The 14,748-nt window shown below is 35.6% G+C and overlaps 1 protein-coding gene and 1 pseudogene across 1 annotated transcript; one reads left to right on the top strand and one right to left on the bottom strand.

Annotated features, from left to right (window-relative positions):
• The first annotated feature begins 6,693 nt into the window (after window positions 1-6,693).
• LOC132155729 (interleukin-12 subunit beta-like) lies at window positions 6,694-10,047 on the top strand. The gene is made up of 6 exons (XM_059564445.1): window positions 6,694-6,775; window positions 6,981-7,223; window positions 8,312-8,414; window positions 8,500-8,663; window positions 9,357-9,520; window positions 9,830-10,047. The coding sequence occupies exons 1-6, from the start codon at window positions 6,694-6,696 to the stop codon at window positions 9,962-9,964; spliced, it is 891 nt and encodes a 296-aa protein (XP_059420428.1). The 3' UTR covers window positions 9,965-10,047.
• A 3,096-nt stretch (window positions 10,048-13,143) lies between these two features.
• Window positions 13,144-14,304, bottom strand: LOC132155778 (cilia- and flagella-associated protein 161-like; annotated as a pseudogene).
• Window positions 14,305-14,748: the final 444 nt, after the last annotated feature.

Below are 14,748 nucleotides of genomic sequence, written 5' to 3'. Positions count from 1 at the left end.
GGTCCTTCTCCACAATCTTCCTCAGGGTCCGGTCACCTCTTCTCGTTGTGCAGCATTTTTTGCCACACTTTTTCCTTCCCACAGACTTCCCACTGAGGTGCCTTGATACAGCACTCTGGGAACAGCCTATTCGTTCAGAAATTTCTTTCTGTGTCTTACCCTCTCGCAGGTCGGCAGTCTTACCCATGATTGCGGTTTTGAGTAATGAACCAGGCTGGGAGTTTTTAAAAGTCTCAGGAATATTTTGCAGGTGTTTAGAGTTAATTAGTCGATTCAGATGATTAGGTTAATAGCTCGTTTAGAGAACCTTTTCATGATATGCTAATGTTTTGAGATAGGAATTTTGGGTTTTCATGAGCTGTATGCCAAAATCATTAACACAATAAAAAACCTGAAATATTTCAGTTGGTGTGCAATGAATCTAAAATATTTGAGTTTAATTTTTATCATTACATTATGGAAAATAATGAACTTTATCACAATATGCTAATTTTTTTAGAAGGACCTGTATATATATATAGAAATGTATTATTATTATTAATTTTTTATTTTTACCTCTAACCCCAATATTGTCAGAGGAAGTGTCGAGAGCTTACAAAGGTAAATGTGTCAACAGGAATGTACAGCATGTTTATTTTTGACCTAAATGAAAGAGTAAAATGAGTAAAATAAGTTTTCTAAACTTTTTTTATTGATGACATTTTCCAAACAGGTTGTACAAAAGATAAAAACTTAAAGAGCTTTTTTTTGTTATATAGTTATTACAGTTTTTCCCAGTTGCTTTGGTGCATTTCTCAATCTTCCTTAATATTTGCAAAGAAGTATACCTGTATCCATTTCAAAAGCACACATTTACACATTACTGTATGTGGGATATTGATTAAAAGAGACTGGATAGGATTCACAGTAACACTTTACTAGTGGTCTAACAAAGCAAAAAAAAATACTCATTGTGATATAGAAAAGAAATATGCGCACCTTTAAGATATTTCAGATAATTGGTTTATCATTCGCTGAGCCTGATCTTCATTTGTGAAAGTCAAGATTCACCTGCACGATTCATGGGAAATTTACAAAATTTTAATTTCCAATTCAAATTGATCTGTATAGGGCTTTTCACAGCACACATAGTTTCAAAGCAGCTTTAGAGAAATGTCTCTGCATTACAAAAAGTGAAGTGAATGCATCCAAGTAATGTTCATTTCACAAATTAACAGTTCAAGATCAATAGAATCATACAGCTAGCTAACATGAATTCATTTTAGGCAGAAGCTCATTAAAGCAATTATTACAAGTGTGATCATAATGATTACAACAATATAGGAACATTTTGGCAGCTGTGCATGTTGATTCAAGTTGGCTTCATTTGGGGTCCTCACTGGGTTCAGCATCATTTCTTCAGAGGGGTTGGGTCATCTGAAGTCTTTCTATCAGGCTGGATCCATGCTGGAGCAGGTATTATCTCTCTAGATACCTCGAGATCCAGGGGTAGGGGAACAGAAAGGCAGACTGAAAAGAATTAGCTGCCGTTCATAAGGTTTCGAGCAAAAAAATATGTTTGTGATTTAACAGATCCAACTGGGAACAAGTGTGGGATTGAGATTCATTATGTGAATGCTTGGCTGAAGAGGTGCATCTTTACAATTTTTCTTCATCGATTTGGTACATTTCTCCAAACTCAGGTAACTGCTCTCAAAACATTTAACACAGTGATCTGTACACTTTGTAATTGTCCTAAACAGATTCTCCTTAATTTCATACAAATTGAAAAATTAAACCTTTCCGCAGGGTGATCAGGAGCAAATGGTGCAGAATTTTGTAGTTGTTTGGGACAATGTCCAATTCCACCATTCAGCACTAGTGCGAGAGTGGTCTGAGAATAACCTACATATCAGGATTTGGTTCCTGCTTATTGTCCTTTCCTGAATCCAGTTGAGGAATTCTCCCCCTCTTGGAGATGGAAAGTACATGATCTCAACCCTTACAACCAAGAAAGTCTTCAAGCGATGGAAGAGGCCAGTGAAGATAGTGGGTCACAAGCATGTCAAGGATGGATACAGCATTCAAGGCGTTTTTTTCCATGATGCATGACTCGTGAAAATATCTGTGATGTTGATTAATTCGCTGGCCAAATGTAATTGAGAGACATGATCAGTTAATTGATTGAATGAATGCAGTACTTTTGATGTTAATGTTGAATTTTAATAAATGCATTACTAAAATAAAATGCTGTTTCACTGTGCAGTGAATACTTAAACGTTTCACCAACATGAGAGTATGTTTAGTTTACTGTTTTGAGAGCGGTTACCTGAGTTTGGAGAACTGTACCAAATTGATTGAGGAAAAACTTAAATTTTTGTGCCCCGGACATCATCAGGAAGACTATTCTAGCACTTAGGAGCCAGATGAGAAAATTATCTTCCTCCTTTTAATGGACTTGGATATCATAGGTACTAAAAGTCCAGAGTTATGTGACCTTAAAGAGCGATTTAGAGACTTATAGGTCAGTAGCAATATTTTGAAATTAATATGGAACTTAAAAGGTAACCAGTGTAGAGATGATAATTGCACAGAGAATTATATAATACATTTTGAGCAACATGAAATTAGCAAATGATAGAAAACTGCAGACAAATGTATGTAATCAGTTGCATGAATGTACCAAAGCAATCACAACTTGTTCAAAAGAATGAGAAACTGCTTTTATGACTGGATGATGTGGAGGTTGAACAAGTAGTTTTAAGAATTTAACTTCTGATCTGAGAAATGCACCAAAGCGACTGAGTCTTTGGAATAAATATATACATGTCAACTTACAGTAAAACTTACAGTAAAAACATTTTCCAATATAAGCCCAAAAGTTTTTTTTTGCATAGGCCTACATAATGATTAAAACAAGATAGGAAACTGATATTACTATATGTCATTTTGAAGTTCTTGTTGCATGTGACAAAATGGGATTTAAATGAATGAAATATAGAAAGAAAGAACCATAAATTATATATATAGAAAAACGGATGGATGGATGGATGGATGAATAGATGAATAGATAAATAGATAAGATAATATAAGCCACTAATATGATGACTTGATTTTTTAAACTATAACCCCAATAATGGAAGTGTTGAGAGGTTGCAAAGTTAAATGTGTCAACAGGAATGTACAGCGTGTTTATTTGTGACCCAAATGAGAGAGTACAGTTGGGACTGACTGGCCTTATTGGGTACTTTCACGCACATAATATTTAGACATGGGGACTGGCCAATTCTGGCTTTCTAGAAATTAACGGGGTATTTGGCTTTTCAGAATATGCCTTCCTTAGCATATGTGCCAAGTGAAACAGAAACATCAGGTTTAGCATTAATTAGTCAAAAAGTGTGCTTTCAGGAGATGGGCACTTGCACCAAGGAAAGAATCACAGTCTGTACTCATAAGATAGTCAAGTTATTTAAAATTGTGAAAAAGCAAATTTAAAAATATTTCGAAAAACTGGATAAAATTGTTCCAAATCGAGTTTCAATGTGCCCCCCTAATTTTAGAAATTAGTGACACGTGTGTGAGACAGAGAAAAGTGTGTCTAGGAAAATAAATGTGTCATTTCCATCATCACTTGAGGAAATTTCATGGCTTGGCTAATGAATTTTAATAACACCTAATGACTGATATGTTGTGCAAGGCTCTAAGGAAAGTGTTGAGTCTCTGACATCAGGGGGGCTGCCAGAATGATGTCAGCTCTTTTCATTTAAAAATAAAAACTCTTACGCATGCCTATAAAGAATCAGTTTAACACGTACAGGTTTACCAACTCACAAACATACACACAATGCAATAAAACATCCATGTTTCGTCTCCTGAAATACCCCAAACCGCCAGCCGCGTACATGAGGCATGGTTTCCCCCTGCTTCAATACAGAAGTGCAGTGTTTAGATCATTTGCAAAGCAAAGCGTGAACAGAGGAACTGCTGTATTACACATTCACACCGCCTTAACCACAGATATTTTTCAGTCTTCTTATCTGCTTCAATCACACCATTTGGTTTCTGTCACACATTTATTTGAGGGGAAATTCAGACCTGATATTTTATCTAGAATTCAGAATTCATTTTAACTGATTTGCAGGCAACGTGCAAACTTTTTTTGAGAATACAAACTTGTGAGCACGTTGAATTCGGTGCTTACAGAAACTACCTTGATGTAGGATTGCACGTTGCACAAAGTAAGGTGGGGTTAGTTGTTACACGTGGTTTAAATATTTCCATACATGCTAGCATAACAAAATGTACAGTATTTACTAGCTACCATATCAACATTATATAGAGAAAAAAGTTAGCCAAAGTTCAAAAGTTCACCTTAGTAAAATTTCATTTCTGGTTTAAGTACATTTTTTCATCTCAGTTTTTGCTATTCATTTAAATTGAGACAATTTTGCGTTTATTTTAATCTCCAATCTGTTATTTCTCAGTTTTTTTGATAACTAGTAGAAGACACTAACACAACAATGCGTTACAATGTGCCCCATCATTATTAAACTATGCTATTCTATAACATTAGTGATGTCATTTACACTATTTACTTTGGTTGATTTAAATAAGAAACAACGAGAAGCAGGTGAATAAAGACCAACAGTCAATGTTTAATGTTCATAAATCATTTTGGTTCATTTTTGTGGTCTGTCCCAAGCCTGGTTGCAATGTGTTCATTGTCAAACTCTAAAATGAGATTATTTAAAATTCTTTAAAAAACATAATTGAATCATCATTGAAATATTTTAGTTTGTCTTGTATATTTTTTTTCATGAGATCATATAACGTTTTAAGCTGTCATACAGTCATGTTACAATGTACCCCTCTACGGGGCATGTTGTCACATTTCACTTCCATTTTATGAGGGTAAATAAAGATAAACATATACACTGTAACTATGAAACAATTCTAGTGAATCCTATGTACAGTCCCCTATGTAATTCTCTCACTTATTTATCACCTCTATTTCTCTAACCATTAGTATTTAGACAGTTTCTTCTTCCGACCCATTATAATGTTTTCTGTTGTTCCTGAATTAAGCTAAAACTTAAATAATTGCAATAGTTTAGGCTCTGAAAAGCATTATTAAAATTGTTTTTTTTTTTTTATTATTGATAAGGAAAAGCATGAAAAACAGCAGCCATTCAAAATCTGTCCACTTTCACACAATTTTATAATCTAATAAAGCTGAGAGTGTTGTGACTTCCTTATGCATTTTTTTTTTAATTAATGAATATACTAAATATCTCAGGTAAGTGTTGTTGAATATATAGCAAATATAAAGCGTTGTTTTGAAACTATATTATGCTTTGAATATCAAAAGATTTCCACAGCACTAAAACATGATAAAAAAATTATATTATATAAAAATCAGTGATTTGCACTCAACATAATGATTATAGACAATGAATGTAAATAGATTTTAGTTTTTATTGTGACAAAGCAATATGACTACCACGGTATAGTAAATATTATAAAGGCAGAGATGTGTTTCCTCATTTTATGGGACTTTATGATTCACTTTGTTTTGTTAGCCCATGCAGTAGCCTATAGATGGTTCAGCGGTTTATAGAATAAAGGGGCATCAGAATCATCAGACTACCCTGGAATTGCTAGTTAGTTTCACAGTTAATTACAGAAACAGCAAGTAACACATTTAATTAAAAGTGAGATTTTGATTTAGAAGGATTGAAACAGTAATTAGTGTGGGCTATAACTGCGTCTAGTCAAGACACCGTCTCTCCAATAATCGTTGTTTAATTTATTTATTTATAACTTTTTTTTGAACAGGGGAAGCAATCGTTTATTCATCAAATAGTTTATACTATAAGATAGTTATATAGATACTTATGAAACTGGTCTATAATTGGTGACAGAGAGAGGAAGAGAGGCTATCTCTTAGTAATTTAGCAGAGAAGAACTGCACACGTCTTTTAGTTGTAATTTTAACACTTGTTCATTCTGAGCTCGAGGGGAACTCGGTTTACGTGGGTGTTATGTTATAAAACACGTCCAGACCCCAGTAGCGGACACACGAAAAGGACGCGTACCATCACACCTGAGATTTTTCGCAACTACTGACGCAACATCATCGAAGGTAAGATAGCTACACATTACGCTCTGAACATCCGTCCAACCAGCTCAGTTCACTTTAATCCCATCATTTTAATTTGAAATATTTGATTATATATTAAAAGTTGTTCTGTCTGCAGTGGGTCATACACTATATTTTAGACAACTATCCGCCAAATCTAGAATATTTGTACTTAATTTGGAACATTTAAATGGACTTTAATAAATAACTGATTAAATAAATAAAATAATAATAATAATAATAGTTTAAGGATATAATATGCCTTTATACACTGCTTTAAAACTATATTTTAATATAAATGTTGAAAATGTAAATGTTCATCTTTTTATTTTTTGTCCATGGCAATAGTTGCCTTCCTTTGAATACTAGAAATTAATAATTTTTGTACATTTTTATGATGACTGGCATTTTTATAATATAGATTAAAGTTCAGTATGGAATAATGTTCATGCTACATTAATGACTGATGAATGTGTTAAGTTAATTATGCACTTTTATTTTGTATTTTACTTTTGATCAGAGAAAGTGACTGTTAAATCATGTTAAATATGGCATTTTGTCTATTCTTTCTCCAGATGGCTGGGTTGATGACGTTCAACCTTCTCTTTTGTTTGTCCATAGTGAGGATGTCTGCGCTTAACATTTTCCCTGAGAAATGTGAGTGTATTGACCACATCATTATTTTAGCAAGAGTACACACACACACACACACACACACACACACACACACACACACACACACACACACACACACACACACACACACTATATTTATATCATAATGGGGATTCCCCCACTTTTGGGTTTAGAAATACATATTTATACATCCATTCTGTATTCTAAATTATTTCTCTTTATGCAGTTAAACTGGCTGAGAGAAACAAATCTGTTACCCTGACCTGTAGAACAGATAAAGAAAAAATCAAATGGAGACGTGATGATAGCATAGGGATGATATCGGAATCAGAGTTTGAAAAACTCAGTGGGCGGGATTTGACCGTGATTGACCTGCAGGAAGACCTAACCGGTAATTACACCTGCTGGAGTGATACGGGTCTTGAAGACTACACCTATCTCCTGCTCGACAAGTCTAAAGAAGCTACAGGTGGGTACATTTGCTGAACATCATCTACTTTATCTAACATTCTTATCAAACAATCACTTTTTATGGTTAGTAATTAGGCTAGACGCATTTTTTACTTTACAAAAGTCACTTAACTGTAAACTCACTTCTACATTCAATCCACATTCTAGATCAGTGATCCTTACTAATGGTGTCCCCACAGTCATGAACAGCAGGAAAAAAAGATGCTCATCATATGCAAATCATAAAATACAGCGAATATCAAACGAGGAGAAAATGCTTTCCACACAGTTAAAAATAAAGGTTCAAAAGGGTGTTTAACAACAATGTCATAGAAGAACAATATTTTGGTTCCTGAAAGATCCTTCCAGTGAACAGTTCTTACAATAACCATTTTTCTTGGTGCGAATACCATTTTAATAATCTAAATAATCTTCTTCCAATATGAAGAACCTTTTGTGGAATGGAAATGGTTATGGAACCATTGATCTTAACATCAAACCTTTATTTTTATTTTATTTTTCGTTTTTGACATCAAAGACTGCATTCAAAACAAATTGTACAAAATTTTGTGCAAATTCTGAAAAATCTTGCTGTAATCAAGAACCTTTATGGACATTTTCATTTTCTTGCTTCACCTATCTGAATGTAAACATCTGGGTTCTGAAGCAAAACTAGTTGGGAACCATTGATCTTAATAATTATGCTCTTTAAAATATATTTTAAAAGTGGTGTAGCCTTCTTTAATGACATCAATGCCCCCTTGAAGAACCTTTAACATCCAACATTTCCTTTTCGTTATAGTGGACAAATGTTTGTTAGATCATGTTCTCACTGGCTCTATTTAAGAACAGTTCACTGAAAGATTCTTCATGGAACCCACCTTTCAAAACTTTATTTTTAAGAACGTAGATGTGATTTTATGGTTTTGGAATACAGTTTTGAAACTAGTTTCCTAGTGACTTCATAAAAAAGCTGCATTGAGTCATTGTCTAGGCCACAAAGCAGGAAGACAGTTACTTTCGGTTTTGGACATGGTCAGAGTACTCAAGCTTTGTCTGTTCAGTGTCAGGCCCAGCTTTTCAGTGTATTTCTCTCTTGCTTTTCAGCTTTTAAAATCAACTGCACAGCTGAAACCTTTTCCTGCACTCAAAAAATCAAATGTGCCTGGACATCAGATGAATTTACTGCCTTAAGACTTCGCAATACAAGGTATCAGAAATACAAACACACCCACAGATACATTGAGCTTATTTTAGCATTGACGCAACCAAGTATGCTAATTGTATCTATTTAGGGATAATGGTGACTGGGTGTCACAGTCCGTGGATGGGGATTTTTTTCTCCCACATTCCACCAATTCATATTCTGAAGAGTCTGAGCGGCTGCTGATAACAGGGGAGGCAGTTTCCACATGCTGCTATATGAAAACGGACTACAGCTTCTATCTACGAGACATTGGTGAGTGTGTGGGTTAAAGGAAATTATGTCGCTTACTCATAAATATGAATTAAGAAAAACAAACATTAACTATAGCATAACAGAAACTGGGAGAAGCTGTATATAAAGGGGGCATTTATACCCTGATGCAAAGTGTAGGTGGAGTTATGTTTACACAGAAGAAAGCCCGGTACGGGTTGAGTCGAGCTTTTCGTTAGTCTAGTTGTTCAGTGAGTAAAAGATGAAATGTAAGTACAATAATTGCATTAAGAATCCATACAACTGCAGCAGTGGAGGACTATTATTCTGCTGCGCAAAACTGAGGAAGAGCTGATGATGGCATAGGTGTTCGGGCGTTTCAGGACAGAAGTATGCTAATACGGGACAGTCCGTTAGTGGTCGTCGCTTGATAATTTAGACTGTTTAGGATTTTTTTGGAGATTAAAAAAAGAGGAGTGAATGGATTCTAGTGTGGTTGTGTCCACACAATGCTAAGACACATTTATATGCAAACACCGTGTAAAAGGGAATTTAGCATCCAACATCCCCTTTAAGAACTGAGAAAAAAAATTCAGTTTACATCTTGATTGTATATTTTGATTAATATTTATATCAATCATTAATCTAAATTTGTTGAGGCCCTCTAGTGGCTCTCTAGTTGAAAACCACTGATCTAAAGCACATCTGATTGAATGTTTTCTCTGTTTTTCCTAGTTAAGCCAGCAGATCCAGGCATTTCAATCTGCTCTATAGAAAATGAGGGGAGTGATGAACAAATCATTGAATTAGAGGTGAAGCCGCCCTCGACCTGGCCGCAGCCCCACAGTTTCTTTCCTCTTAAGCATGAGATTGAGTATGAGATACGGCACAATGGGGAGGTACGACATGCTCTCCTGCACACACACACACACACACACACACACACACACACACACACACACACACACACCCACACATAATGAGAATGATTTCATCTCAAACCTAAATGACTTTCTTTCTTCCATGGAGAAGTTTATTATAATATTGACTTACTTAAGATATTCAAATCACTGGAATTGTGTGAGGAACAAACAAAAAATTCAAGTCATGATTCACTGGAAGTCATCATTTTTATTTTAGGATGAACTGTCCCTTTAAGAATGTTGCAGTAATTAATTGTCTTGTTTTCTGCTTCTTTGTCTTCTCAGCTGAAGACTGTAGAATGGGAAGAGGGCTCAAAGATCAAAGTTCAGGACTCCATCACGAAACTAAGGGTCCGCTGCAGAGACCTGCTACTCCTCTCTCAGTGGAGCGAGTGGAGCAAGTGGAAAAATGTAAACTAGCGATTTCCTCCTGAACCCTTTATTTATATCTCCTGTCCCATTTTTCTATTCCTTATTTATTATTTTTTATACGTGTTTATGTATGAATGTTGGTTGCATATGACTGATTGTATGTACCATTTCTCTGTCCTATTAAAAACATTTGCTCCTCTGTTCTGTCTCTCGCTTCCTTCAGATTAAGCAATATCACAGTTGCGATCATGGTGTCGCATGGCTGTGATTCACTGGCCATGATTTACTGACAGGAATTACAATGAAATGCTGATTTTTGTGCAAAAACGTTAAAAAACTTCAACATACTTCCTCATATCGTTCACTAAATCCTAAAACCACAAACTTTAAAGAGCTTCATTCTATTTACACAATTCATAAATTCATTTCATAAATCATATTCATTCCTGTAATGGAAAAATGTCTTTACCTGTCTCTGATCAGTTTACTGCATCCTTGCTGAGTAAATGTATTCATTTCATTAATCTTGCTGACCCCAAACCTCTGAACACTAATGAACATATGAGAGAGAAGCTCAGATAAACAGTATGAGTGTGTGCTTACAACAGAATGCACATGATTTCTTGTTCTCCGTATAGGTGCCCAAAAGGACAAAAAGAGGCTGTAACAAAGAAAATAAAGTGGAAGCACACTCAAATCCATGCAACAAGAAGAAAAATAAACAGAAAAATCGGCAGAAGAATTGGAAACGCCTGAATTGGGCATTTTTTTGATTTTCTAAAAGCATACAGTACAGACCAAAAGTTTGGACACACTTTCTCATTCAAAGAGTTTTCTTTATTTTCATGACTATGAAAATTGTAGATTCACACTGAAGGCATCAAAACTATGAATTAACACATGTGGAATTATATATTGAATTATATACATAACAAAAAAGTGTGAAACAACTGAAAATATGTCATATTGTAGGTTCTTCAAAGTAGCCACCTTTTGCTTTGATTACTGCTTTGCACACTCTTGGCATTCTCTTGATGAGCTTCAAGAGGTAGTCACCTGAAATGGTCTTCCAACAGTCTTGAAGGAGTTCCCCGAGAGATGCTTAGCACTTGTTGGCCCTTTTGCCTTCTGTCTGCGGTCCAGCTCACCCCTAAACCATCTCGATTGGGTTCAGGTCCGGTGACTGTGGAGGTCAGGTCATCTGGCGCAGCACCCCATCACTCTCCTTCTTGCTCAAATAGCCCTTGATGCCTTCAGTGTGACTCTACAATTTTCATAGTCATGAAAATAAAGAAAACTCTTGGTTCCAAACTTTTGGTCTGTACTGTATTTTATATGCTGATTGAAACATTGTAAATAGAGACAGTGAATGTGTGTATAAGATGTCTTGAATAAATTCTATAAATACTAATGCTGAGCTGAGCATGTTTATGAAACTTTTAGTGAACAGCAGGAGGCATAAGTGAGGATGGAGGGGATGCCGCCTCCTTTTGGGAGCTTTATGGAACTTGTAAGAAATACAATATTGTATTTTCAAACACATTTATTGGTATAATTGTTATTTAAATATACAACCCGAATTCCGGAAAAGTTGGAACGTTTTTTAAATTTTAATAAAATGAAAACTAAAGGAATTTCAAATCACATGAGCCAATATTTTATTCACAATAGAACATAGATAACATAGCAAATGTTTAAACTGAGAAATTTTACACTTTTATCCACTTAATTAGCTCATTTAAAATTTAATGCCTGCTACAGGTCTCAAAAAAGTTGGCACGGGGGCAACAAATGGCTAAAAAAGCAAGCAGTTTTGAAAAGATTCAGCTGGGAGAACATCTAGTGATTAATTAAGTTAATTGATATCAGGTCTGTAACATGATTAGCTATAAAAGCTTTGTCTTAGAGAAGCAGAGTCTCTCAGAAGTAAAGATGGGCAGAGGCTCTCCAATCTGTGAAAGACTGCGTAAAAAATTGTGGAAAACTTTAAAAACAATGTTCCTCAACGTCAAATTGCAAAGGCTTTGCAAATCTCATCATCTACAGTGCATAACATCATCAAAAGATTCAGAGAAACTGGAGAAATCTCTGTGCGTAAGGGACAAGGCCGGAGACCTTTATTGGATGCCCGTGGTCTTCGGGCTCTCAGACGACACTGCATCACTCATCGGCATGATTGTGTCAATGACATTACTAAATGGGCCCAGGAATACTTTCAGAAACCACTGTCGGTAAACACAATCCGCCGTGCCATCAGCAGATGCCAACTAAAGCTCTATCATGCAAAAAGGAAGCCATATGTGAACATGGTCCAGAAGCGCCGTCGTGTCCTGTGGGCCAAGGCTCATTTAAAATGGACTATTTCAAAGTGGAATAGTGTTTTATGGTCAGACGAGTCCAAATTTGACATTCTTGTTGGAAATCACGGACGCCGTGTCCTCCGGGCTAAAGAGGAGGGAGACCTTCCAGCATGTTATCAGCGTTCAGTTCAAAAGCCAGCATCTCTGATGGTATGGGGGTGCATAAGTGCATACGGTATGGGCAGCTTGCATGTTTTGGAAGGCTCTGTGAATGCTGAAAGGTATATAAAGGTTTTAGAGCAACATATGCTTCCCTCCAAACAACGTCTATTTCAGGGAAGGCCTTGTTTATTTCAGCAGGACAATGCAAAACCACATACTGCAGCTATAACAACATCATGGCTTCGTCGTAGAAGAGTCCGGGTGCTAACCTGGCCTGCCTGCAGTCCAGATCTTTCACCTTTAGAGAACATTTGGCGCATCATTAAACGAAAAATACGTCAAAGACGACCACGAACTCTTCAGCAGCTGGAAATCTATATAAGGCAAGAATGGGACCAAATTCCAACAGCAAAACTCCAGCAACTCATAGCCTCAATGCCCAGACGTCTTCAAACTGTTTTGAAAAGAAAAGGAGATGCTACACCATGGTAAACATGCCCCGTCCCAACTATTTTGAGACCTGTAGCAGAAATCAAAATTGAAATGAGCTCATTTTGTGCATAAAATTGTAAACTTTCTCAGTTTAAACATTTGCTATGTTATCTATGTTCTATTGTGAATAAAATATTGGCTCATGTGATTTGAAAGTCTTTTAGTTTTCATTTTATTAAAATTAAAAAAGCGTCCCAACTTTTCCGGAATTCGAGTTGTACATCTCTGTTCTTTTTAACTGCACTCTTTTATTAGCTTCTTGTTTGTCTCTGCTCATCTGTTGTTTCTGAGTCTTGCTGCAGATGCATTTTGATCAGCAGGATAAGTCATGAAAAACAGCCAATGGTCACTGTCCCACTCAGCTTTATGAGAGTCCAAGAAGGTGTGAGCCGTGACTTTCAAAAGGAGTTCTAAACACACAAAACACAAACAAACCAAATAAATGAATTAACAATAGCAATTATTCTTCACAGAATTAACATTAAACTAGACAGACCTGTTCTTAGACTCAATCGAGTATTTTTCTATATATAAAAAATATTTAAAACAATATTATACTTAATATATCATATTATTATTTGATTGCTTTAAATCTATACATATATATATATATGAGCAATGACATATGTCTGAGTGAAACATGATTTATAACAAGAAAATGAGAACGGGAGAATTGGAGTGGATTCATTATGAACTGAGTTTTTGACTGTCTGTGATATTTAGCTGTTTCCTGCTCACTTGAACATAATCACTTACTCTCACAATATGAAATATAGCATAATACCATAGAATGTGACTGCACAGAGCCGCCAGATACAGTATTGATTGGTCTTACAGTGCGAAATCAAAACCTTGCTGTTGCATTGACTCCACATTATTATATAACATCAAGGACATCTGAAAAAGATTTAATTAAAAGTGTGTGAATCTGAACAGGGTATCCTTCATTTTAAAGCCAATTTTGGGAGTCAAAGCAGATCACCATCCACAAGCACAGGAAATCCAACTCAAGCTCAACTCCTGTAGTCGAGACTTCTTAGCACACTTCAGGAAAGTTTTGTGATCACTGGCGAGGAACAGCTATGTGGAGTCCAACAGATTGCAAGATGAGACTGAGCAATTACATAAAACTGTGCATCGATGCCATTTGTTTGTTTGCCTCTCCGGCAAAGCCTGCAGTCATTCTCAGAGCAAAGCTGTAATCGTTTCCGAGCACCTCTCCTTCTGAGGTCACATCAACACTGAATCACAGACTACAGATGATAAAACTGGTGAGCAACTTTGTGTGTGCGAGTGAGTGAATTTGAATGCACATGCGTGATACTTTGTAATGATAAAGACATTTCTAACAGAAGGTGTCATGCTGCGGGCTCCCCCTACTTGGAGGGGCCTGAGAAGGTGGGGGACTGAATTATTGTCAGACTGTGATGCCATTATGGCTTATATATATTTCAGTCAGTGAGTTACTTGCAGTTTCTCTGTAATTATTTGTGAAATATACACAATTTCTTTTTTTTCTTTTTTTTTTATAAATGTGAAAAATATTTTGCAAACAGTAAAGCTCAATGAAATCTATTTTTGGATGTTGAATATATATTACGTTTCAACCCTCATATACCAAAATCTATTTCAAAATGTATTTCAGGGGCAAGAGTACATTTGTGAACAGAATAGCCTTCTAGAGGGGATTGTTGCCATTTTGCTCCATGCTTATGCGTTTTAAATTCAAGTGTTATAGAAAAACAAATAAAGTTTTTCTTAAAATATGACATGTTTTTTTCTTGGATTGAAATATATAGAGGGTAAAATATTAATTTTTTAATACATAATTATATTTTTAAACTGTATTTCCAATATGGTTGCAAGTATTTTTACATA

Source organism: Carassius carassius, chromosome 13 (assembly GCF_963082965.1).
Source record: "Carassius carassius chromosome 13, fCarCar2.1, whole genome shotgun sequence".
Classification (NCBI taxonomy): Eukaryota; Metazoa; Chordata; class Actinopteri; order Cypriniformes; family Cyprinidae; genus Carassius; species Carassius carassius.
This window is presented reverse-complemented; position numbering and strand designations above follow the sequence as displayed.

Bases quoted from the DNA above. Each gene is read 5' to 3' on its own strand.
- LOC132155729 (XM_059564445.1), top strand. From the start codon at position 6,694: ATGGCTGGGTTGATGACGTTCAACCTTCTCTTTTGTTTGTCCATAGTG. The intron at 8,664-9,356 runs GTGAGTGTGTGG...TGTTTTTCCTAG, and splicing joins CTTCTATCTACGAGACATTG to TTAAGCCAGCAGATCCAGGC. The intron at 9,521-9,829 runs GTACGACATGCT...TTGTCTTCTCAG, and splicing joins AGATACGGCACAATGGGGAG to CTGAAGACTGTAGAATGGGA.